General features: G+C 41.7%; 1 protein-coding gene across 1 annotated transcript in view; it reads right to left on the bottom strand.

Annotated features, from left to right (window-relative positions):
• LOC135247634 (pro-neuregulin-3, membrane-bound isoform-like) overlaps nucleotides 1-13969 on the bottom strand; it is a 292814-nt gene extending 278845 nt beyond the window's left edge. Inside the window, exons 1-2 of the mRNA XM_064321340.1 lie at nucleotides 13859-13969; nucleotides 9139-10775 (exon numbers count right to left, since the gene is read on the bottom strand). Of these exons, the coding sequence (XP_064177410.1) occupies nucleotides 9139-9865 (727 nt within the window). The 5' untranslated portion in view covers nucleotides 9866-10775; nucleotides 13859-13969. The remainder of the gene's footprint in view (nucleotides 1-9138; nucleotides 10776-13858) is intronic.
• Between the last annotated feature and the right edge of the window lie 11832 nt (nucleotides 13970-25801).

The following is a 25801-nucleotide window of genomic DNA, read 5'->3' as shown; positions in this document are numbered from 1 at the left end:
AGTCGACTGTTGCGACATTCACAGCCCAGGGATGTATGCTCATTTGCACCAAAGATAGAGGACAAATGGTGTAAATCATAAACTTTAGTCAGACTGGGGTCCGTTGAGGGGAAACATAACAGACAAAAGAAAAGCCATAGACATAAATCTGTGGGTGGGGTTGGGGGGCTGTTTAAGAGAAAAGAATAAGACAAACTCATAAAACTCTATAAAACTCAGGAGCTCTATAAAAGTCCCTTCTACCTCCCTCGGGAATTCAGCTCCGCTATAATCACAGCAGTGTATATACCCCCGCAGGCGGATAAAACGCGCGTGCTAGAAGACCTTTACGGAGTAATCAATGGACTAGAGAACGCTCACCCTGAGGCAGCTTCTATTGTTGTTGGCGATTTCAATAGGGCTAATATGAGGAAAGTTTTGCCTAAATATCACCAGCACATTAACTTTCCTACCCGTGGTGACCAGACTCTTGACCATTGTTATTCTCAAATACGGGACAGCTATAAACCCCTCCCCCGCCCTGCCTTTGGCAAGGCGGATCACACCTCCATTCTTCTCCTCCCAACCTACAGACAACGCCTAAAACAGGAAAAACCGTTTTTTCGGGCAGTTCAACGCTGGAGTGAGGAATCCATTGCCACCCTCCAGGACTGTTTTGAAACCACAGACTGGCAGATGTTCTGTGTTGCAGCTGATGGGGACATTAATGAATACACAGACTCTGTCTCAGCCTACATCTCCAAGTGCACTGATGATGTCATCCCGAAAGTCAATGTCAGGACCTTCCCCAATCAGAAGCCCTGGGTTAATGGTGATGTCCATGCTAAGCTCAGAGCACGGTCCTCTGCCCATAACTCTGGGGACCTGGAGGCCTTGAGGAAGTCCAGATATGGCCATCAGAGATGCCAAAAGAGCCTACAGGGACAAGTTGGAGTCTAATTACCACAGTTCCGACCCAAGACGCATGTAGTGTGGACTGCGTTCCATCACAGACTACAAAGGGAGAAATAGCAGTGATGCCCAGCCCGCCACCTCTCTTCCGGACGAGCTCAACACCTTCTACGCACGGTTTGAGGCGAGCAACGCCATCCCTACTGTAAGGCTAGATGAGGACCAGGACGACTGCACTCTGTCCCTATCTACGGCTGAGGTGAGGAGAGCTTTTAAAAGAGTAAACCCTCGGAAGTCACCAGGGCCAGATGACATTCCAGGCCGTGTCCTCAGAGCTTGCGCTGACCAGCTAGCGGAGGTATTCACCTCTATATTCAACCTCTCCCTGAACCAGTCTGCAGTCCCCACCTGCTTCAAACAGACCATCATTGTTCCTGTACCAAAGAAACCTGCCATCTCCTGCTGGAATGACTACCGCCCTGTAGCACTGACCTCCATCATCATGAAGTGCTTCGAGCGGCTAGTCAGAACCCACATCTGCTCCTTTCTTCCTGACACCTTGGACCCCCTCAATTTGCATACCGCCCCAACAGATCTACAGACGACGCCATCGCCCTGACAGTGCACACCGCCCTCTCCCACCTGGATAAGGGAGACACTTACGTGAGGATGCTGTTTATAGACTACAGCTCAGCATTCAACACAATTGTGTCTGCTAAGCTCCTTCCCAAGCTCAGGAACCTGGGTCATAACACCTCCCTCTGCAACTGGATCCTGGACTTCCTGACGGGCAGACCCCAGGTGGTGAGAATGGGTAACCTCACCTCTTCTGCACTGACCCTGAGCACCGGAGCCCCTCAGGGTTGCGTACTAAGTCTCCTCCTGTACGTCCTGTTCACGCACGACTGTGTGGCCACACGCAGCTCCAATGCCATCTTTAAGTTTGCAGACGACACCACCATCCTGGGTCTCATCTCCAACAACGATGAGACCGCCTACAGAGAGGAGATCAGCGTCCTGGCAACATGGTGCCAGGACAATAACCTCTGTCTCAACGTCTGCAAGACTAAGGAGATGATCTTGGACTTCAGGACTTCACATCGGACTTCACATCGACGGAGCTGAAGTGGAGAGAGTCTCCTGCTTCCAGTTCCTCGGTGTGGTCATAAATGATGACCTCACCTGGTCCAGGCAATCAGACGCAGCAGTATAAACTGCCCAAAAGCGCCTATACTTCCTGAGGAGACTCAAGAAGTTTGGCATGTCAGCCAAAACCCTCATCAATTTCTACAGGTGCACCATTGAGAGCATCCTCACTGGCTGCATTACTGCCTGGTACGGCAGCTGCTCCGCTGCTGACCGCAAAGCCCTCCAGAGGGTGGTGAAGACAGCGGAGCGCATCATTGGCTGCCACCTCCCCTCTGTGCAAGGCATCTACCACACACGATGCCTTAGGAAAGAACAGAAAGTCATAAAAGACTTCAGCCACCCAGGCTATGGTCTGTTCTCGCTGCTGCCGTCTGGTAGACGCTACCGGAGCATCCGGGCACGGACGACCAGACTCACAAACAGTTTTTTCCCCCAGGCCATCAGGCTTCTCAACCAGCAACATTAATCTCAGGGATCACATTGATCACATGACCTCCTATGTATGCTCCTTCACTTTCTATGTACGTTCAATGTACATTATCACAGTCGTATGCACATATTCATCAGCATTCCTGCACTTTATATGTTTAATATTTAAATATTTAATACTCACTGTCCATATCCCCCATCTGTACAGGCTGGTACTGCTGCTAATATTTAAATATTATATTTAATATTATGTATATTTTAGGTATTTCTTTGATATTTTTGCTCTGCTTCTACGTAGTTGCTGCCTGCCATGTCATAAGAATTTCTTTGCTCAGAATGACCTGTTGTTATACTGTGCACTTGACAAATAAAAACACTTTGACACTTTGACACTTTAACTTAATAGCGGAGCAGAAACTACTCTTCAATTACATTTTGTGAAATGGTATTATGTCTTTCTTGCCACTTTGTTCATACCACAAATTAAACTGGTAGGCTTTCCCAGGAGCATGCGCCACAGAAGCAGCAACAATGAATATGAATTCTTTGTTTCAAATCTGTGTACAGCAAGGGAGGATGTGATTCCTGTTTTGTTGCTTGCTTTTTGATGCATGTTTTATTTGACCTCGGAATTCTGCCCATCTGAACACGAAGCCTGTGGTCTGCTATGCATCTGAAATGACAGAAGCTTCTGTTTGAAAAACCACTTCCCCTGTTCAGCTCTCTGCAGGCACAATTTGATAGTATGATGTGGCTCTTCTCTTTATCACGAAGGGACAGTATCCTCCAAATGCAGCCTACTGCTGGCTTGTCATTGACCTTGTGTGCTGACAGCACATTACTTTGTGATGTTGAAGTCTTGACTGAGGGAATGACAGAGTGGCAACTGGGTGGATATGAAGGCAGTCATATGACCAAAATTGCATTGTGGGTAGTGAGGGCAAAGTAGATGAACAAAAGTCTGATGAACAGATAACTGTTAGATATGCAATAATGTATGTATCTGACATTTGCTGCAGAGCTGTTATTATTAATACTGTCATTATCGGAGAGAGTCCCCAGGTTCTATGAATCTCACAGTGCAAGAGAGTAAAAATACTGTATACTGCTGCTATTAATAAGTGTATAAATAACACATCTCGTTCAATCATCATATAATGAAGGCAAATGTATGCTGTGTATTGCTATCATCCTGTCTATCAACCTAATAACAACCACATTCATCTTTGAGCAACTGCAGATATCTGTAAATCTGTGTAAATCAGTTTAAATGTTTCTCCCTGTATAAAGACATATACCAGTGTCCTTACAGTGTACATCAGTGTAAATAATGGTAAATTTGCACATTCCTTAACAATGTAGATACGTATAAATCAAGGTAAATCACTGTATATCAGTATGTATCTGTCTCTCATTGGTAATAGAACCTGTGTTATGGCCTTACTTCATGGCAGGTCGGCAGGATTACTGCACCCACCCGGGCCAGATCTACATCCAAGCTCAGAAATCGAAATGGCTCCTGAATCCTGTGTGAATGTATTTGTCCTCAGAGATACAGAGGCTGGACAGAATCTGTGCAGGGGGATGAATGTGTTGGCAGTGATACCACAGAGGGTGAATGGGCATCGCAAATCAATTAGTGGCCTCTGATACATGTTATATAGCATACAGTCATTCAGCTTAATATCATTAATGACTCTCGTCCATACCATTTATTCATCTTAATACCATTTATAACTTTTGCGTATGCATTTCATGCATCTTAATATAATTGATAGTTCTCATGACATCATCCATATACTGTACCTATACCATTCATCCAGCTAAATAGCATTGCTGGCACCTAGATGGAGGATGAAACAGCAGACCACAGGGCTTCAGGTAACGAATCCTATTGCTGTGTCATCGCAACATGCTGCCTGTGCAGGAACTTACAATAGCCTGGTATTTGCTTTGTTGTGTGCGGTAAGAGTCAGATTATCTGTTTTAGCTCAGCATAGCCTTTGTGCGTGTATGTGTGTGTGTGTGTGTGTGTGTGTGTGTGTGTGCACGTGTGCGTGCATGCATGGTGAGTACAATGTATATGTATGCATGCACATGTGCATGTGAGTGCAAACATGAAGTTGAGCACTTGTGTGCATGCATGTTTGTGTAATACATGAGCATGCACATGTATGCATATCAGTGTGCACATGCATGTGTGCTGGCACATAGGTCCCATGTTCACTGAGGTCAGTGGCTACATCCTCTCTCTGCTATTCCTCTCTCCATTTATGAAGCTCTTCATCAGTCTTCATAACAGCCTCATCAATGATTCACTCTCTCTTCTATATGTTCCTCTCACTCCTTCTACTTGATCCACAATTCTCTCACTTAAAAATTAAATCTGTATAGATCCAAGTGACTGTATTATTCTGATGGAATCCAGAAAGAATTATTCTTTAATAGTCTGTTTTGCAAATGACAAATATGATCTATTTTGAGCAAATATTTTCCTTCCAGAATAGTTCCACTAGTGTTTCCAAAATATGCAATTCATGTTTCTACAATAGAATTATTTATCCAGAATGCTAAATACATGTTTTTTGCTTATGTGCAGTGGACAGACATCACATAGATACTCATGTCTACATTCTGGTGCTATCTGAACTGAGGAATCAGGTTTCTCCACCAATCAATATACAAACAGCAGGAGTCAGTCTTCCGCCAATCAGAAGGCAGAGAACAGGAGTGAGATTTCCACCAATCAGAAAGCGCAGAGCAGGAATCATATTGACATTCTTGTGCCTCAGACAGGAAACATGCTAATGTGAATGGACGTCTTTGAAAAGAGAGACTGGTATCTCCTGTTCAGGACAGAAATCCTCTTAGCAGAGGAGTAATCTTCTGCCTGTGATTCATGCACAGTTTTACTGTTGAACCAAATCCACAGCCAGTCATGGGGTTGCATGGGGTTGCAAATATTGCGGGTTGCAAAATCTCATTTCATACTGCTGATCTTTGGCAAAGAAGCTACAAAATCCTCTCTTTTGGTTTTAGGTCTTGAAGCTTATAATAAGCATGGCTTCAAATCATATAGCTTAATGAATGACGGGGAGTCCTGTCTAGCTGACAAGCACCACGACAGAAGGGTTGTGTACAGTATGTAATTGTGGGTATAGTAGGGTTGTGTAGAGTGAGCTATAAAATTGTGTGTATAGCCTATGTATGGGCGTGTGTATGCAAGAGAGAGAAAAGTATTAAGTTGTATGCAGAGTGCAGTTGTGTATGTATACAGTTAAGCCCAAAATTATTCATGCCCATGCCAAATTTTGAGTTATAGTGAATTTTTATTTGACGAATAGTTTTCTTCTGGCTGGAAATGACATAAGAAGATGGCAAAATATAGGAAGACATTGTGTTAGAGATATTAATGAAAAATATTACCTATTTTTATGTTTTTTTTACATTTTGACAAAACATTCCATGTCCAAAATTATTCATACCCTTCCTCAATAATAAATGGCAAAGCCTTTATTTGCAATCAAAGCAGTCAAACGGTTCTTCTAATTGCCAACAAGCTTTTTGCACGTCTCCACTGGGATTTTGGAAAAGAGGCGTGCTCTTTTGCGAAGATCTCCAGGTCCTTGAGGTTGGAAGGCTTCCTTGCTCTGGTCTTTAGTTCCCTCCACAGATTCTCAATGCAATTCAGGTCTGGACTCTGGCTGGGCCACTCTAAAACGTTGATATTGTTTTCTGTTAACCATTTCTTGACCACTGGCTGTATGTTTCGGATCATTGTCTTGTTGGAAGGTCCAGAGCTGCCCAAGGCCAAGTTTTCCTGCAGACTACCTGATGTTTTCCTCCAGAATCTTAATGTAGTCCTCTTTTCTCATGATGCCGTTTACTTTGACAAGGTTGCCTGGCCCATTGGCTGAAAAACACCCCCAAAGCATTACATTCAAACCATCATGGTTGACCGTGGGAATGGTTGTTCTTGGGGTTGAATGCTTCTCCTTAGTTTCGCCAAACCAAAGCCACGTCCCTGTGTCCAAACAACTCCATTTTCATCTCGTCCGACAACAGAATTGATGACCAAAAGCTTTCTTCTTTGTCCAGGTGAAGGCTAGGTGCGCTTTTGTGTGCCTGTCTTGAAGAAGTGGGGTTACCTTGGTCGGCATCCATGGAGGCCAGCCTTGTGCAGTGTCCACTGGAGTGTCTGCCTTGAGATGTTGGTACCAGAATTGCTCAGATGCTTCAGGATGGCCTTGGTGGTGATCCTTGGATTCTTCGTGGCCTCTTCCACTACCATTCTTGCCAGCGCAGGGGTCACTTTTGGCTTCCTACCACGCCCTTTGAGATTTTTCAGTGTGGAACTCCTTGTACTTTTTGATGATGCTTTGCACTGTGGCCACTGGCACTTGACAACACTTGGATATAGCTTCGTAGCCTTTCCCCTTCTTGTGAGCAGCCACAGTGCGCAACCGGAGGTCTTCACTAAGCTCTTTGGTTTTAGTCATGACTTGCAATTGATTATAAACTGACTAGAGAACAACTGCATCAGCTGTTCTCAATTTATAGTTGATTAGAATGCTCTAGAACATGGTAGAAGTTACCAGGACCATTTGGAATAGTATAGAAGCTTGCATTTCCTCAAACATTGCAACAATTTCAAGGGGTATGAATAATTTTGGACATGGCATTTTTTGTAAAAATGTTTTTTTTTAAACATAGAAATAGGTAACATTTTTCATTAATATCTCTAACACAATGTCTTACCATGTTTTGTCACCTTCTTATGTAATTTCCAGCCAGAAGAAACCTATTCATCAAATAAAAATTCACTATAACTCAAAATTTGGTATGGGTATGAATAATTTTGGGCTAAACTGTAGCTGTGTAAAGTATTAAGAGAGTGGAAGGAGTAGTAATGGCTGTTTAATTATGAAGGCATGCAGATGCATATTGTGGCTATCCCTAGCCGACTCTCTCCGAGCTGTGCTGATTGGATACTTTCAGTCATATGACAAGTGCATCATCACTGGTGCTTCCCTCTCAGGGGAAAGTAGAGCAGGCTAAATTAATGCAATTAATGTAGTAGGCAGGACATAGTTTAGGTGCTCAAAAGAGAGAGAGAGAGAGAGAGAGAGATGAATGGTATAAGTGTAGCGGAGAGAATATATACGGAGCTCCAGACTAGCTTAGGGAGCTGTTAGATACAGTACAACAGAAGTTCCCTTAAATTGCACTACTAAACACAAAAAGCCTTGTTACTCTAAAAAGAGGAATTCACAAGAACAACAAGCATCTATTTATTTTTATCTATTTATTTTTCCCATCTATTGCAACACACTTAAGTCACATACAGATTTTAACCTATTTTATTAGCTGCTGTTGTGAGACCTTTACAGTATAGAGCTGGAGTAGAGCTTAGAAAAGAAAAAAGAAATGGTCAATCAATGTTTTTGCATGACACCAATGAAGAAATAAAATTAGATTATAGTACTGCTGACTATACTCCAGTACTCCAGTAATTCAGCATGGATCTGTACAGAACCACTTTCCAGTGTGTTGGTGTTAATAAGCTGTTAGGGGTCCATACAGAATCATACAGAAGGGGCAATTGCTATTTGTGTAAATGAGGTCAGACTCCATCTCCTGGAAAATTTATGTAAAACAGTATCTGACATTACACAAACTCTATCTATCAATCCCCCTTAATGGATTTTCACAACAGTACCTAACAAGGTGACTCCCATAAAATGGTTAATTAATAACTATATACGTGATTAATGGATCCTGCTATCTGCACTGGCAATAAGTGAAAAAACACTACCAGCTGAATTTAATCATCAAAAAGTAAAATTAATTATAACTTGCCAAAATTCTGATAGCATCGCAACATTGACAGGGAAACAGATATGCAATGTACACATCATATAGCCATTGCTTGCATCCACAGACTATGTGCAACAGAATTTAAAAGAAGGGGTTACCTGCAAACAATGAATGCATTATGAGTAATGTCAAAGGCATAGGCGAGAATAATAATGCAAAGTTACTACAATTTATTTCTAATTTACTACATTTTATAGACCTGAAAACTGGAACAATACTATAAAGTTTCACATTCCTGAGGACCACACATATATGTTAAACATAATTTTTACTTTGGATGACTAATCACTCTGGTGCTCCAGAGATTATGAAATGAAATGAATGTACACTTGCATTTCATTCTATATACCTGAATTTTACTCTGTATCTGCATTCTATACTGTACACCTCCATTTCAGTCTATAACTTGATTTCAGTCTGTACACCTCCATTTAAGTCTGTACATCCTGCATTTCATTCTGTATGCCTGCCTTTCACACAATGATATCTGTTCCTGCTACATTCCCAGTCCTAAGATAAGTTTTCACGTAAATATGTTTCAGATCCAAGCATGCAAATTGTTTCTCACTGGTACAAAAACATGTGCTTTAATACAACCCAAGCATACCCAAGCACACACACTGAACAAATTGTACAGGATTTTGAGTTCATATGTCATATGTGCGTCACATCTCTACCTATGCATCATTACAAACAGGAAATGTAACACCACACTCCTTTGTTCCTAGGTGCCACCCTGCCACACAGCCCTTCTAACCAAGCAGATAAGGAACAATCAGAAGGTAAACTCACCTGTCTTGACATGCAGGTGCGGTTGAGTAGGCGTGACTGACGGCCCTTTGGAGGAGCGATCGCGGTTCCAAGTGCGGGTGGTGCCGTGGAGGAAGGGGTGGTTGGAGGGTGAGGGGGAGGAGCTGGGTGGAGCCACTCTGGTGGAGGAGGGGGCGCTGTTGCGGCCGTTGCCAGGGCCGGTGCGGCGCACCGTGGTGCTGCGGGGGGTGACATCTTGGCCAGCCGGCGGCTGCGAGTGGGGCGAACAGGTGGTGGTGGTAGTCGTGAGGCGGGTGCTGATTCGGTTGTGGAGGTGCGGCGTCCGATGGCTCGGTACGAGGTTTGGCACTGCACTGGGATGAGTACCGGGCCGAGATTGGACCCTCACTGTGGGGCTGCCGCTGGAGGTGGTGGTGTGGGGGTTTTTGGGGATAGTGCTGGGCTTGGAAAGAAATATGGGGTCCTGCTCGATCCCCTTGGCATCCACCAGGTCTGTTGGCACGTAATCCTGCACCGACCCCACCACGATCCACTTCAGCAGCATCAGGCTGAGCCCCAAGCCTACGAAGCCAATGAAAAGGGGGACCACACACAGCCAGGTCTGTGGGCGGGGCCACAGGGCTGATCCACAATGCAGGTTCCCTGGCTCTGGGGCGGAGGCCTGTTCCCCACCCACTGAGGTCCCGCCCCCTTCTGGTTCCTCCAGAACCATTGTCCCAGTAATGGCCACTCCAGAGATCTCGCTCATCTTGCCGCCTTACCACTGGTCAACCCCAAAACTGGGCACCAGCTGGGCACTAATTACACAGGGCAGAATGGCAACACTGAGCATGTCTCTCTCACACAAAAAAAACACACTCACTGATGTGCTCATGCAATCTCACACATAAGCAAAAGGGCTCAAATGTACATAAAAACACACACACTCAAACCTGTTCACACACACACACACACACAGAACAGCTCACACACAGATATACACACACAAAGGCACATGAAGACAGAAACGCACACGCACGCAAGCACACCCAGAGGGCTAGGTGCAAGGAAGTGCAGGATCGGTAAATCCAAGGACACGCTGAATGAGAAACCGTCGAAAGAGGAGCAGGAAGAGGGATCCTGGAGTCACTGTAAATCCGCTCGTGTATAGCATCCAGGCCAGAGCCGTTACAGAGCGCAGTGGATTCAGACAGCCCTTGCTTTTATTTTAAAGAAGATTTTACATTTAAAATTTATTATTAACATTTTTTTATTATTATTTTTTTTAAATTATTGTTATTATTATTACTGTTATTTGTGCTGTTGCTTTGTCGTGTCTTCCAGCTCACAGATCCAGTCTTGTCCCCTCCACATCAGCTGACTCAGCTCGTCACCACGGAGACAAGACCTGCGTCCCCCAAATCACCAGCCGCCTGTGCATCTGGGAGGGACAGAAGGTCCTGGGTTGGGAGTAGCCTTGGAGGTGTGAGGTGGTTTACATCCTCCTGAGCCGGCTCCAGTCCCAGTTCTCAAGAGTCAGAGTCCCTGTGGGTCCCTCCTTTTGTCTGTCCATGCACCCGCTCACGCCCTGCTGTCCATCCACTGCCTCTCCTTGCAGCAGAATACACACCCTGCAGTCATCCCTCCGCTACATTCCACCACTCAGAAGGGAAACGCCGCTGCCAGGGATGGAGAGAGAGAGAAAGAGAGAGAGAGAGAGAGAGAGAGCTCCTCTGGATGTCCACCCTTTTGTCGCTATAGGGTTTTCAATCTCCTGAGGGTTTATTTTATCCTCCGTTCATCCTCTTTTCCCACCCACCAATCTTGTATTGATACGGCAGCTGCTTAGCTGCTCAGGCCAGAAAACACTACAGACCTACCATGCTGAGAGACAGAGAGAGGGAGGGAGGGAGGGAGGGAGGGAGGGAAAAAGAGCTGACATATGAGAGAGAAATGGAGAGAGGGAGAGAGAGAGTGAGAGGGAGGGAGGGAGCAAGACAGGCGTCAGAGAGAGAGAGAAGGATGGAGCAGTATTATGAGAGGGGGAGGGAGAGCAGGCATCTGGCAAGGGGAGTATCAGATGCTGTGAGACTTGTGCAATATAAGAGAGGAGTGGTGTGCATAGACTCTTCTCTGCACACAGCAACATCACGAGGGGTGTGGCCACACACCTATCCACCAATGAGGTGGGAGTTAGAACGGGAGACTGAGGGAGGTACAGAGAAGGTGGGGGAGACTAATAAATAATAAACAAAACCTATTAAACAAATGTGTTCATGAAACCAATAAAGCGAAAATATCTTAACCCCTTAGCGCACATGCCAAATCTGGCCAATCTTTGCCCATTTATGGGGTACCCTATTTAAAGCTTTATAACTCCAGATGTGAACACCACAGAGACTTGGCACCTGCTTACAATTTAAAATACTAACACAGATTCGTTTTTATTCATAATGTTGGAAGAAATAAAGTGCCACAAATGCAATTGTCTAGACAAAGAAATCCAAAATGAATTTGCACTTTTTTAGTTGGCAATGAAATACTGAGAGATTGCATATATAGAGCAGGTTAAACTACGCATGTGCTGGATCAAAAACTTCTTGACCACAAGTTCATAAAATCTATGGGTGGATATGTAGAACTACTATAGATTTATGAAGCAAAAACTAAGCGTCTCCAAATCTATCCAAAATGTCTAAATTATGAATTACTGTAAATCACAACATATTCACGTATTTCACTACAAATCAACTGTTTTGACTATAAAACTCACGGTTGCATTTTCAAGTGGGAATTATAAGCTTTCCATCAGTACAGTAGTCTAAAATATCTAGGGTTCCAGAAACATATACATAATTTCTCCAAAAATTTATAAAATGCTTTTTGTCCATTATAAAGCATATAAATGAGCCCCTTATGAAGGTTTAAGATGAAACATTAAACATTAAAACATTAAAAAATAATGCAAAAAATATCGTCACACAATGTGGTACAGTACCTAAATGTGTGATAATTAACTGTGGTATGTATTTCTATACTCTGTAGTCTCGTATGTTTTCTTGTATGGGGATCATGAGACTACACAAAAACAATTTTTAACCGTACACCACATTTTGGCAATGTTCCAACACTCACGTCATCACTGTTGCATGCCTCACAAAAACTATTACATTACTAACTAACGCTTATATTACAGTGTGAAATGTCCACATTATATAATATCACTAACCTATTTAAAGACATTCAATTTCAAAAGTAACGTATATAACCGAAATATTTTGAGCTGTAATACTTGCATAGCAATAATGAAATCTTATCTGTGTTCAGTAGATGGAGACAGAGACTGTAAATCTGTGATGCTATCCGCTTCTGTTTTGCTCCAGAAAACGATGTTAGCTCGGTCTGTCAGCAAACATATGGCTTAGCTATTCTCATAAGTCCTCAATAATAATAGTATTGTCTTTTACTGCTACCACAGAGTGAGTTCGTAAGTGAATGCAATGATAACAACATTTTCGGTTACGCTGACCTATAAAATGCTATTCCAAAAGCAAAATTAGATATGGTATACATCGTTAGAAAGCTTATACTCTCACCTACTGAATAAATGAATTGTCAATCAAGCCAGACTGTACTAAAAATGGCGACAACGCCGTAAACAACAGTGTGGTATTACGCACAGCTATTTTGGAAGGTACCCAGGCGTCACAAATGCGCGTATATTTCACAAACGGATTGTCCAAGGCAATATATGACCACTCATTTTCCAAAGGGACATCTCTACGCGTAAACCAATGGCAAGGTTGTATATTTATTCAATATTTAGTCCCAGATTTTGACTGTAGAATGACATGGTATAATTTTTGAAAACTTTATTTCGTTATCAGTGAGCAGCGTTTTCACTGCTGTATCGGCATCTTACGGCTATTGTCGGGTTTATCTTGGTGCTATGACGGAATATGATTTTTGAGCAGTGAAAGAATATTTTTTATGAATGCCCAGATAGACAATATTGTCCATTATGTCATGGGTGGGGGGTGTAGTTTCAGATGAGACTCCAGGGAGGGCTGATGGTTAAATGAACGAACAGACCAGCAATGGTGACGCAGCGAAACTCCGTATTCGGCATAGTTGTCGCGTATCGTCTAATAATGAAACTAAAACAAAGCGTTTCTGTTTTTAACTCATACTTTGGTTGCAGTAGCACTGAATGTCTGAGTTCAGCAATCTCGGCACGCTGGCGTGCCAACCACTATGGGCTTTGCGCTAAGAGGTTAATCTGATTTAAAGACAAATGCAGTTTTACAGAATTTCATTATCAGTATGAAATTGTTTCAAAATGGTGAATGGGGTAAAGTACAATATAAAATGTCATAAAAAATTGATGCACTTGGAAAATAAATATGTTTTAAAATGATTAGAGTATAGAACTCAGGACACTGAGTGGAGCAGGACTGCTGAGTCATGATCTGAAAAAAATAAATGCTGTACAGCATTGTAACGCTTAGAAGCACAGGGACTCATTTTGCATAGTACTAAAGTCAAATTCCTGATGACTTAGTCATACTGTTACAGTACTGGGGCTGCAGCAGTCCGGCTGGAGTACCACTGTCAAACCGAGGCCCTGACAGTAAACATGATTAAGAGCAGAATCAGTAGCAAGAAGACTTTTGATACATTAATTTACTCAGGACAACTCTGACAGCTACACATGTTTAATCTGCCAGTGAAAGCATCAACTGATAAAGACTGTGGGGCTTACCTTAAGGCATTGCTCTCCAACCCTGGTCCTGGAGAGCTACAGGGTCTGCTGGTTTTTGTTTTCACCTTAAAATCAGCACCCAGTTGAGACCCAAGACACCAGGTGAGTTGAATTAACTGTGTAATCAACTGCTCTAATTGATTCATGAAGTGCAGAGTTACTATGATAACCAGTAGACCCTGTAGCTCTCCAGGACCAGGGTTGGAGACCACTGCCTTAAGGCCTCTGGTCAGGTAAAGACAGAAGCATAGACAAAGGCTTCTCAGAATTGCTCCTGGGGAGCCCCTGTGCATGCAGCCTTTTGTTAGAGCCCAATTTTCTATTAAATTACGGTTGCTGCAAATGTGTTTTAGTTCTTTGCTATTTATTTCCCTTAAGATAAGCTTAAAATGTGTTATTCTCATTGCCATTTGTGTGGTTTTTGAGCTCTAAAGGGGAATCCATAAAAAACTGATATGTTTGCACCTATTAAAGCATCTCCAGGAAGCATCTCTGGGTCATGTATATGGAAATTGTGTTAATATTCATTTCAGCACAAAAATAACACTTTTTGCAAACAATGGCTGAATAAAGGGTGTTTTCTGATTCATAAAGATAATTGCAAATTATCACTTACAATAAGTTTAGATTTATTTAAGTGCCCTGAAGCCCAGGCATAATTCAGTGCAGTCCATTTAAACGCCATGCAATATGTAAACTTGTGACAATTGTCATAGTTACAAGACTAATAACAATACTGTTAGGTGTACAACATTAGAATTCTTTGATAACAAAGATGACATGTCATGAGTAAAAAAAACACAAACTCAAAAAGGGAAAATTAACAAAGACTTTACTTACAAAACAGAGAACAAAAAAAACGAGGAAAACCAAAAGGCTATGCAGGGCACTTCCAAAAAAAAAAACACACAAAAACAGAAAACTCAAAATTCAAAACACATACAGATTAGAACACGGGCAGGACAGAAACCAGGCAGGAATGAACAGACAGAAATACACAGGTGGAAACACAGTCAGAAACACACAAACACAGGCAAGCAGATATATACAAGTCAGAAACCAACACCTGAGTCAAGGGGACAAAGAACTTAAATAGACAAGACACAAGTGAACTCAATACATAATCAAACGAGAGGGAAGGGATAACGAGAGGCAGGTGGGGACGATGATTAAATAACGAGACAGGTGGTAACAATGATTAATTAACGAGACAATAATGGAAAACAATAATACAATTAACACAGGGGAAACCAATGAGGGAATGAACAGAAATACAAAAACTGAGAAGTGCCGCCAACTGGCGGCCCAAAAAGGAAAAATAGAAACAAAAAGACAGAACCATGACAGAACACACCACAGTGCAATTTTTTAATGCTATAATTTAAGTAAACTATTTACAGTATTTGGGTGGGCCCCATTCAGAAGTCACAATTTTAAAACAGTTAGCATGGTTCTGAACAGATGTTTGGTTGGCCAAAAAACATTTTGCTTCAAAAATGCTCACACTCACAAAACCTTAAACACAAGCTGCAAAAGCAAATACTTCCCAACAATACAACCTGTGAATAAATAAATAAATTCTTTCAATCATTACACACTGGCTAAAAAAATTAAAAAATATATAAACTACAGCTATCATGATGAAGCTATTCAACCTTCATTTGCACTGTATGCCTGTGCCATTTGACACTTTTATGTAGTTCTAGTATGTGCCAAAGGCAAGCAAGTATCACAGGATAGACTGTTTTTTTTCTCCTAATGGGTGTTTTACCAGAGAAATCCAACCTTTCTGCACTTTATGCCCCTCACACTTTGAGATTCCCTTTTGAAATAAAGATTAAGTCTTCAGTCATTTTCAAAAAGCAGCAAAAGGACAATCTCTCCAAATAACCAACATAAATACACAGAGCTGGACTTATAGTCCATTTGTTCCTGATGATCAGCCTATATGTTCTCATCAACATCACACTGGAAGTTTTCCCTTGCAACACACCGAGGGAAAACCTCTTTGTGAGGCTTTTTTTATCCCTGGCAGTCCTTTGCCAGGTAACCAGCAACCATTGCCTTTAGGAGGAATATCTGGTCATGGGGATGGTAATCATATTTTCAGACAGAGAAGAATTCCTCAACCGGGAACAAAAAAGCAAAGGAGGCAGTGAGGGACTGCATCATTATAAGGTTGGGCTACAAACCTCACATTCACAAGGCGAGAGCGATGGAAAGCAACACTGTCCCAAATGACAGACTGAGACATACCAGGCCTCAATAGCCCTGTCTCTTCTCCCGAAACTAGTCTGACGTACAGTGCATCAAGAAATGTATAGAGGTGGTGTTGTATGGACCGGTGGTTGATATATATGGCAAAGGATATCACCATTGGAAATGGTGGCACACATGGTGACATTGACACCCTCTGACCTAGCAGTTTACCAGTAGCCCTCTGATTGATGATGTTTCCCCTGTGTCTCCTCACTGTTGAGAGACTGAAGCCGGCTTCGTCCACAAAAATGAATATGCTCCTTCAGCTTCCAGCTCCATGTTTCAAAAAGAAAATTCCTAAAGCAAATTATTCCAGTTGCATGTACTATATGGCAAGGCAAGGCATTAAAGACAAATCCTTGCCTCCACATACTGGAGTATGGCACTCTAAACTGCTTCATTCAGACACGGTTGCATTTCAGGACTCGATCAATTGCAGACAAGCTCATATTGTTGACATTTCTACACTTTCCCTGATCTGTATTTACTGTACTGGATTTCATGTAGTCTGATTGCACTGTTTGCTATGACCATATGCACAAGGCCAGCCTCGTGGTCAGCATCGAATATTCTTCCTCTGCCACCAGTGTGAGATAGTCTGTCGGTTCTGTAAATTAAATACAATAAGCATATGAAAACTGATATTTTGACAATAACATAAATAACACTGATAAAACATTATTGTAGGCACAGTTTATTATTCTGCCAAGAGTGCTAACATTGTGACTAACCTATTCCCATTCAAAAAAATATGGACAATAGGTGCCACAGTGTACTACTTAGATTGGGCTGGACCCTTTTATCCAGCATCTCTCATTGACAGGCCAAGATTGAGAGCATGGTCAATGATTGTTGCCTGAATTTCATTTGAAACTTGAGCTCTATTTTCCTCTGTTGTTGCGTCTCCTCCACTACGTATGCAAACCCCTCTCCCTCTCCCTCTCCCTCTCCTTCTACCTACAAAGACATGCCTTTGCCCTCTTTGATCTATGCTCGCAAACAGCAACGGAGGGTCCTTTATGGATGGATGAGAACTGATTGCAGATTGAACAATTGTGCATTGTGAAAGTTTCACACAGGTGCAGAAACATTACTCATACTTATGCAAGTAATTTATATCAACTGTCACTAAATGCTTTCATCTAGTTAGACTATTTATCCAATAGCTTTATGTTTTTGTGAGATCAGTATTAGCTGTTTTAAAATAGTGTGTGAAAAATGAGTGAAAGCAATGAGAAATGTTAACGCATTTGCAAAAGAAGACTTCTGTTATGCTAAGAGGTGCTGATGAAGATTAAGTGGACCCTAATGTCTTAGCAATTGATAAAAACTGTGATGTTACTAAAGCTTGCACATCTTCAAAAATACGTTTTTGCCCCTTCCTGATTTCCTCTATAATTGTATATTTGACACACTGAATGGTTTCAGATCTTTAGACAAAATGTAATAATAGACAAATAGAAACTGAGTAATCACAAAACTCATTTTAAAAGTTACTATTTATTTTTTTTATGAAAAAAAGTTATCAAACACCCATATCACCCATGTGAAAAAGTAATTGCCCCCTTAGATAATCAAGCAACCAATTAACCAAATTTAATTGATAATTCGATTTAGCTGATTGAACACAGCCAGACTTGATTGCAGCAAACCATATTGAATCTAAACCGCACTCATATTGAACCTTAACTTCATGCTTAAGTAGTCACCACAAAGGTTCTACAAGAATACTATGCCACGATCAAAAAAAATTCCAGGACAGATGAGAAAGAAAGTAATTGAAATACAGTATATCAGTGTGGCAAGGGTAACAAAGCCATTTCTAAGGTTCAGGGACTACACCACAGTGAGAGCCATTATCTCCAAATAAAGAACACTCGGGACAGTGGTGAATCTTCCCATGAGTGGCCTGGCAAAATTTATCCAAGGGTCCACCAGTCTCAAAAAGCAAAAGGTCCCAGAATAACATCTGAAGAACTGCAGCTTCTCTGTGGGGTGCTGTTTAGGAAAAAATAATCCATTTAGTGTATGAAGGTATTGGTTGCTTGGCACATATATTTTGGCTTGATGTGCATATGTATTGGTTTGTCATTGACACGTATATTGGTTTGTCATTTATGTCTGAATTAGTCACTGACACATCTACTGGTGTGTCATTTATGCACACATCAATTTGTAATTACAGTGGTCACTGGTTTCAGTTGACGCGTTTGCCTCTGCGGTGGCAGTTCTGCCGGCCAGAAGGAAATGTATGTGGGGTTTTGACAGTAGGGGGCAGCAGAGTGTACTTTTTCCTCATAAGGACAGCTTCCACCATTCTGCATTGTACTTGCTCTCACGCCACGTTGCATTTCGGGGTGATTCGCAATCTTAAAATGAGCCTTTAGCTTTGTGATTTTAAGATAACATTAGTATGTGGGGAAAAATAAAGCCCTAATACCAATGATATTGGGCTGGTATCAGCATAGAAGCCATTCAGATATTTTTATGGATCTGGTAACTCTCTTTTTAAAACATTATTGCAACGGTTTGCAAAATAAAACTCGTAAGACCCAAATAGGGATGTCAAACCTGTTTTGGTGATTTTTGAGCAAACAAAGAGTTTATTTTTCCAATGTCATAAATGCTAGCAACATATGAATACCTAACTTATCAGAAAATAATAGGCCTACAGGAAATTTGCCTTGAATACATTCTAATTTTAAACAATTTACACAAAACCAAATAAATGGTAAATGGACTGCATTTATATAGTGCTTTTATCCAAAGCGCTTTACAATTGATGCCTCTCATTCGCCAGAGCAGTTAGGGATTAGGGATTAGGTGTCTTGCTCAAGGACACTTCGACATGCCCAGGGTGGGGTTTGAACCGGCAACCCTCCGACTGCCAGACAATCGGTCTTACCTCCTGAGCTATGTCGCCCCTCTCAAGTAGCCAAAGCCTACTATACAGACCAATCTGGTGTGTGCTTATAATAAATGTGTGTGATAAATGCTGTTTGTTTTCTAATAATCATTTGGTATAGGACAGAATTGTGCATATACAATTCTCAAATGATGACTAGCAGCAGTGAGCAAAAAGTTATTGACCGTGTTACATTTTTGATGCGTTACATTTATACAAACTCTCCCCTATATCCTAAGTGAAACTAACATGGATGACTTTAGACTGTGCTCAAAATTATCTGACTGTTATTAAGTTTCACAGTCTGACCACGAAGTTCAATGAATAACCGTTTATAGACGTAAATGTCACTCAAATACACACAAAAAATGTTGAGGGTAACGAGCATGTCCTTATTTTCAGCTTATCTTTAAAATGTATTTTCACCTCCTTTCCCGTTAAAATAAGAGCAGCGTTAACACCGTTCTACATTGCTCATCAGTGCCACAGTTAAAGTGTTAACTGCCAGATATGGTTTTGAGTGCTCACATTTTCCACCTGGTGGTGGTTTTGCAAACAAAAGTATTTTCTTCAGAAAAACAAAGAAAATATATGCAAATTTGCTAGAAGATCTCTCTTGGCAGAAGCGCCAAATGAAACCAGTGACCACTGTTTTATATTCATTTGATTGCTGTGCATATTGCTTGGTTTCACATGAATATTGGTTTGATATATATGATATATGTATTGATTAGTCATTCATGTTTATATTGGTTTGCTATTTACGTATTTAACCAATTCATATGAGTCACAACCTATAGATCCCCAAATAACAAACCAATGAATAACAAACAATACATCAGTGACAAATCAATATATGTGCAAATACCTCTCTACATTACATTACATTACAGGCATTTGGCAGACGCTCTTATCCAGAGCGACGTACAACAAAGTGTATAACCATAACCAGGAACAAGTATGACGAAACCCCTAGAGAGAAGTACCAGTCCAAGTGCAGGCAACAACCGCATAGTTCAACTTGGACCCTGAAGGTTAAACTGATTAACACTAACAACGAGAACGGCAACAACGCAGTCTATGGAAAAAATACAAGTAGTAGTTAAGACAGTTAATGCACCTAAGTCACCTACGAAACAGCTGCCTAGTTACAACCCTAAGCTTACAGTCATTTACAGGGGGGTAGGGAGGGATGGGGAGAGGTGCAGCCTGAAGAGGTGAGTCTTCAGTCGTCGTTTGAAATGGGTCAGTGTCTCAGCTGTTCTGACCTCCACAGGGAGGTCGTTCCACCATCGTGGGGCCAGGACAGACAGGAGACGTGTTCTGGAAGTGCAGGTGCGAAGAGGGGGAGGTGCTAGGCGTCCTGAGGTAGCAGAACGGAGGGATCTGGCTGGCATGTAGGGTTTGAATATCTTGTGGAGGTATGCTGGAGCTGATCCCTTGAATGCCTGGTATGCTAGGACCAATGTTTTAAATTTGATGCGAGCTATAACAGGCAGCCAGTGGAGGGTAGTGAGCAGGGGAGTGACGTGGGAGTGTCTGGGGAGGTTGAAGACCAGACGAGCCGCAGCATTCTGAATGAGTTGCAGGGGTCTGGTGGCAGATGCCGGTAGTCCGGCCAGAAGAGAGTTGCAGTAGTCCAGGCGGGATAGACCATTGCTTGGACCAGGAGCTGGGTTGAGTAGGTGGTGAGAAAGGGGCGGATTCTGCGGATGTTATACAGGAAAAATCTGCATGCCCGGCTTACTGCTGCGATGTTCTTGGAGAGGGACAGTCTGTTGTCCATTACCACTCCGAGATTCTTGGCACAGGGTGATGATGTCACTAAGGTGTCCCCTAGGGAAATAGAAAAGTCGAGGAGGGGAGAGGATAGAGCAGGAATAAAGATTAGCTCCGTCTTTCCCGGGTTGAGCTTCAGGTGGTGATTGTCCATCCAGCTCTGTATGTCCCTCAGGCAAGCGGAGATGCGGGCAGGGACCTGTGTGTCCGATGGGGAGAAGGAGAGAAGGAGTTGCGTGTCGTCGGCATAGGAGTGATAGGACAAGCCATGGGCAGATATTACAGGGCCAAGGGGAGAAGAGAAGGGGACCGAGGACTGAGCCCTGGGGAACTCCGGTGGCGAGGGGGCGGGGTGGTGATACCTTACGGTCAGAGAGGTAAGACTCAATCCAGTCAAGGACTGTGCCGCAGGCTCAGGGAGCTGCCAGGGAGGACAGGAGGATAGAGTGCTCCACAGTGTCAAATGCAGCGGAGAGGTCTAGAAGAATCAGGACAGAGGGAGAGGGAGGCTGCTCGTGCGGCATGGAGTGACTCACTGACCGAGAGGAGTGCAGTCTCGGTCGAGTGGCCAGGCCTGAAGCCAGACTGGTGGGGATCAAGCAGGTTGTTCTGAGAGAAGAAAGCAGAGAGCCGGTTAGATGCAGCACGTTCAAGTGTTTTGGATATAAAAGGGCAGGAGAGATACCGGGCAGTAGTTCTGAATGACTGAAGGATCTAGTGTGGGTTTCTTCAGGAGCGGGGTGATGTGGGCCCTCTTGAAGGATGAGCCTTAGCTAAGATCTGTGTTTATGATTCCACAATAAGAAAGTGGCCCAAAAAAGGAAGAGTATCAAGGCAGAAACCAGTGCTAACCAAGAGAAACATCAATGCTTATATCACATTTGCAAAAAAGCACCTGAATGATCCCCAAGGCTTTTGGCATAATATTCTATGGACAGAACAGTCAAAAGTGGAACTTTTTGGATGGCATGGGTCCCTTTATGTCTGGCATAAAGCAAATACAGCATTTCACAGTAAGAACATCATGCCATAGTCAAACATAGTGGTGGTTGTGTGATGGTGTGGGGATGCTTTGCTCCCTCGGAACCTGAACAATTTATTATTGGTTATTGTATACCTGGACAAGCCATTATTTGAATGAACCATGAATTCTGCTCTGTACAAGAAAATTATCGAGGACAATGTCCGGTCAGCTGTCCATGAGCTGAAGCTAAAGCGTAATTGGGTTATGCAGCAAGACAATCCAAAATACAAAAGCAAATATGCATCTGAATGACTGAAAAGAAACAAAATTAAAGTTTTGGAGTGGCCTAGACAAAGCCCTGATTTGAGCCCAATAGAGATCCTGTGACAGGACCTGAAATGAGCAGTTCATGCTCGAAAAACTTACCAATTTGTTTGAATTAAAACAGTTGTGCAGAGAAAAGTGAGCTAAAATTTCACCACAGTGTTGTGAAAGACTGATATAAAATTACAGGAAGCTTTTGGTTGCAGTAATTGCTGCAACCAGTTATTATGTTTAAGGGGCAAAATGCCTTTTCAAATGGTTTATCTGGGTGTTTGATAACTTTTTTATGAAATACATTACAGTACAGGCATTTAGCAGAAGCACTTATCCAGAGTGACTTACATTGCATCCATTTATACAGCGGGATATATACTGAAGCAATGCAGGTTAAGTACCTTGCTTAAGGGTACAACAGCAGTGTCCTACCCGGGAATTGAACCTGTGACCTTTAGGTAACAAGACCTGTTCCATTCCCATTATACTACACTGCCACCCTGAATAAATGAAATAATTTTTAAAATGTGTTTTGTGTTTACTCAGGTTTCTTTTGTCCAATATTACATTTTGTCTAAAGATCTGAAACCATTCAGTATGACAAATATGCAATAGAGGAAAATAAGGAAGGGGGGAAATACTTTTTCATGCCACCGTAGGTATACATAAAACCAACCTTTATTTGTAGATTTCAGGATAACTTGATTCTAAGACCCATTTTTTCAGCTTGGAAAAAAAATTGATGCAGCATGAAGACTTGTCATGATCCTCATGCAAAAAATAAAAAATAAAACCTTATCAAGGCCTATCTCATGGCCAAGACATCATGTTTCACAACTAAAAATGTGACATATTATTCTACTTGTGAACTGCGCTAGCAAACTATTCAGGCATTGTTGCATGGTTTGTTGTTTTCTAACTACATTTTGGTGAATCAGTTGGTAATATGGCACAGATAACATCTGGAGCTGCTGCACAATAAGGAGCACCGACTGTGTTTGCTGTTTTTTTTGTGTGTGTGTATGTGTGTGTGTGGATCGTCCCCTAATTTTTTCCATAAATGGTTTCATTTCATTAGCCAGGTATCCACACTTTTTATAATTTTGACCCCACTGATTTTACCTGTCAGTCTATAATTTCATCCATTTCAAAATGTAATTTTAATTAATCTGCCAGATCTGCTAGTACATTACGAAAAATGATAATAGCAGTTGACAATTTTGATTAAAAGTTCTTGGATGTGAACATGGAATGTAAATATTAATGACAAGGAATCCCCAGTGAAAATGGACTTCCTCTGGTTAGGATGGGGTTCAGCCAGGGTTTCCTGGGGTAGCACTGTATCAGTTCCTCAGCAGGCATCCATAGACTGTTGCTGCTACACGTATTTGTAATGTCTAAGTTAAGGACAAATATTGATTGACTCCCGGCTACTGTTTATGGGTTGTTTCTTTAGAAAAGTACCTAGAAATGCAGGTTGGGGTGAATCAGGTTTTTGTTCATTAACATAAAACAGTGACACAAATACATTCTACACAGAAGCACTGAGCCCAGAGCAGACCACAGGGCAGCACTTACATTTGCACTTACTTGCCAATACAGTGAGTTTACTATGGAACACTATTATCCACATCATCAAACATCCACATCATCAAACACTCTCATCTGATTTAATGTGAAACAAGTAGTTAGAGGCAACACAATTTTAAAAACATTTTTTGGCAATACTAAAATTCAACCTACAAATAAAGCTTCCTTGAATGTGAATAAAAATTTGAGACTGTAGGAGAGCTAAAGAAAGTGTTCATGCACAGGGACTTCATATCGTCCTAAGACCCAGCAATTCATTTTTGTTCCCTAGTCTCTGATCTCAAACTGAAGAACCATATATACTACTATGCTGCAATCTATTCTAGAAGGGACATTCAATAAAAATAAAATAACAATATTTTTAAACTTATTTTCACTGCAACATGTTTTTCTCATCTGAGGCACTCATATTATGAAAAAAACGAATTTAATTAATTACTACCTGGTCTCAGAAGGATATGGTATCAAAGAAGCAGATTAAGCACTTTTCTGTCTTCAGCATAAACACTGCAGATGCATTATGAAACTAGAACGGATGTTAATACTTTGCTGGTGTGTTCGCATTTGTAAAGCATGACCTATATAGAGAAACACTTGGATATGAAGAGTAAAAATTTGATATCTCCAGAACGATTGTCTTGCTCCATTTTCAATAGTAAACACAGCAGTATGCATTCAGAGATTAATTTATTTAATCTATAACTTGAATTTAAAGTAATATCTTCACCATATGTGTTCCATTTGTATTTCTGTTTTCCTATTGGTGGTTCTTCAAATGATCCTTGTTCTTTAACAGTGTTCCCATTGGTCACTCTCAGCTACCCCTGTTCGTTCTAAGGTCACCTCAGTATTCTCTGTGTCCATTCTGAAATACATTATAGGGGATGCTTATCTCCCCATGCTACAGCAGTCTAGTCTACTATGAGAATGTGATCTGTCTAGTCAAAAAATGTATTTTAACTACAGACCCCACTGTTAACAAAAGCATTTGTTACCTACCTGCATTTCAACATCTTAGTGATACCTGCAATTTCAATCTGCACTTGTCTAAATTTACACATGGTAGTAATACCTGCCATTTCAGTCTCTACTGGTCTAGATTTCCACATAATAGTAATACCTGCCATTTCAGTCCACACCTGTCTAGATTTCCACATGGTATTAATACCTGCCATTTCAGTCTCCAGCTGTCTAGATTTACACATGGTAATAATACCTGCCATTTCAGTCCACACCTGTCTAGATTTCCACATGGTATTAATACCTGCCATTTCAGTTTGTACCTGTCTAGATTTTCACATGGTAGTGATACCTCCCATTTCAGTCTCCACCTGTCTAGATTTACACATGGTAGTGATACCTGCTATTTCAGGCTGTACCTGTCTAGATTTTCACATGGTAGTAATACCACCCATTTCAGTCCACACCTGTCTAGATTTGCACATAGTAGTAATACCCGCTATTTCAGTTCATACCTGTCTAGATTTCCACATGGTAGTAATATCTGCCATTTCAGTCCACACATGTCTAGATTTCCACATCATAGTAATACCTGCCATTTCAGTCTGTACCAGTCTAGATTTACACATGAAAGTGATACTTGCCATTTCAGTCTCCACATGTCTAGATTTACACATGGTAATAATACCTGCCATTTCTGTCTCCACCTGTCCTGATTTCCACATTGTATTAATACATGCCATTTCAGTCTCCAGCTGTCTAGATTTACACATGGTAATAATACCTGCCATTTCAGTCCACACCTGTCTAGATTTCCACATGGTATTAATACCTGCCATTTCAGTCTCCACCTGTCTAGATTTACACATGGTAGTGATACCTGCTATTTCAGGCTGTACCTGTCTAGATTTTCACATGGTAGTAATACCACCCATTTCAGTCCACACCTGTCTAGATTTGCACATGGTAATAATACCCGCTATTTCAGTTCATACCTGTCTAGATTTCCACATGGTAGTAATATCTGCCATTTCAGTCCACACATGTCTAGATTTCCACATCATAGTAATACCTGCCATTTCAGTCTGTACCAGTCTAGATTTACACATGAAAGTGATACTTGCCATTTCAGTCTCCACATGTCTAGATTTACACATGGTAATAATAC

The sequence above is a fragment of the Anguilla rostrata genome, chromosome 2, assembly GCF_018555375.3.
Source record: "Anguilla rostrata isolate EN2019 chromosome 2, ASM1855537v3, whole genome shotgun sequence".
Lineage (NCBI taxonomy): Eukaryota > Metazoa > Chordata > Actinopteri > Anguilliformes > Anguillidae > Anguilla > Anguilla rostrata.
This window is presented reverse-complemented; position numbering and strand designations above follow the sequence as displayed.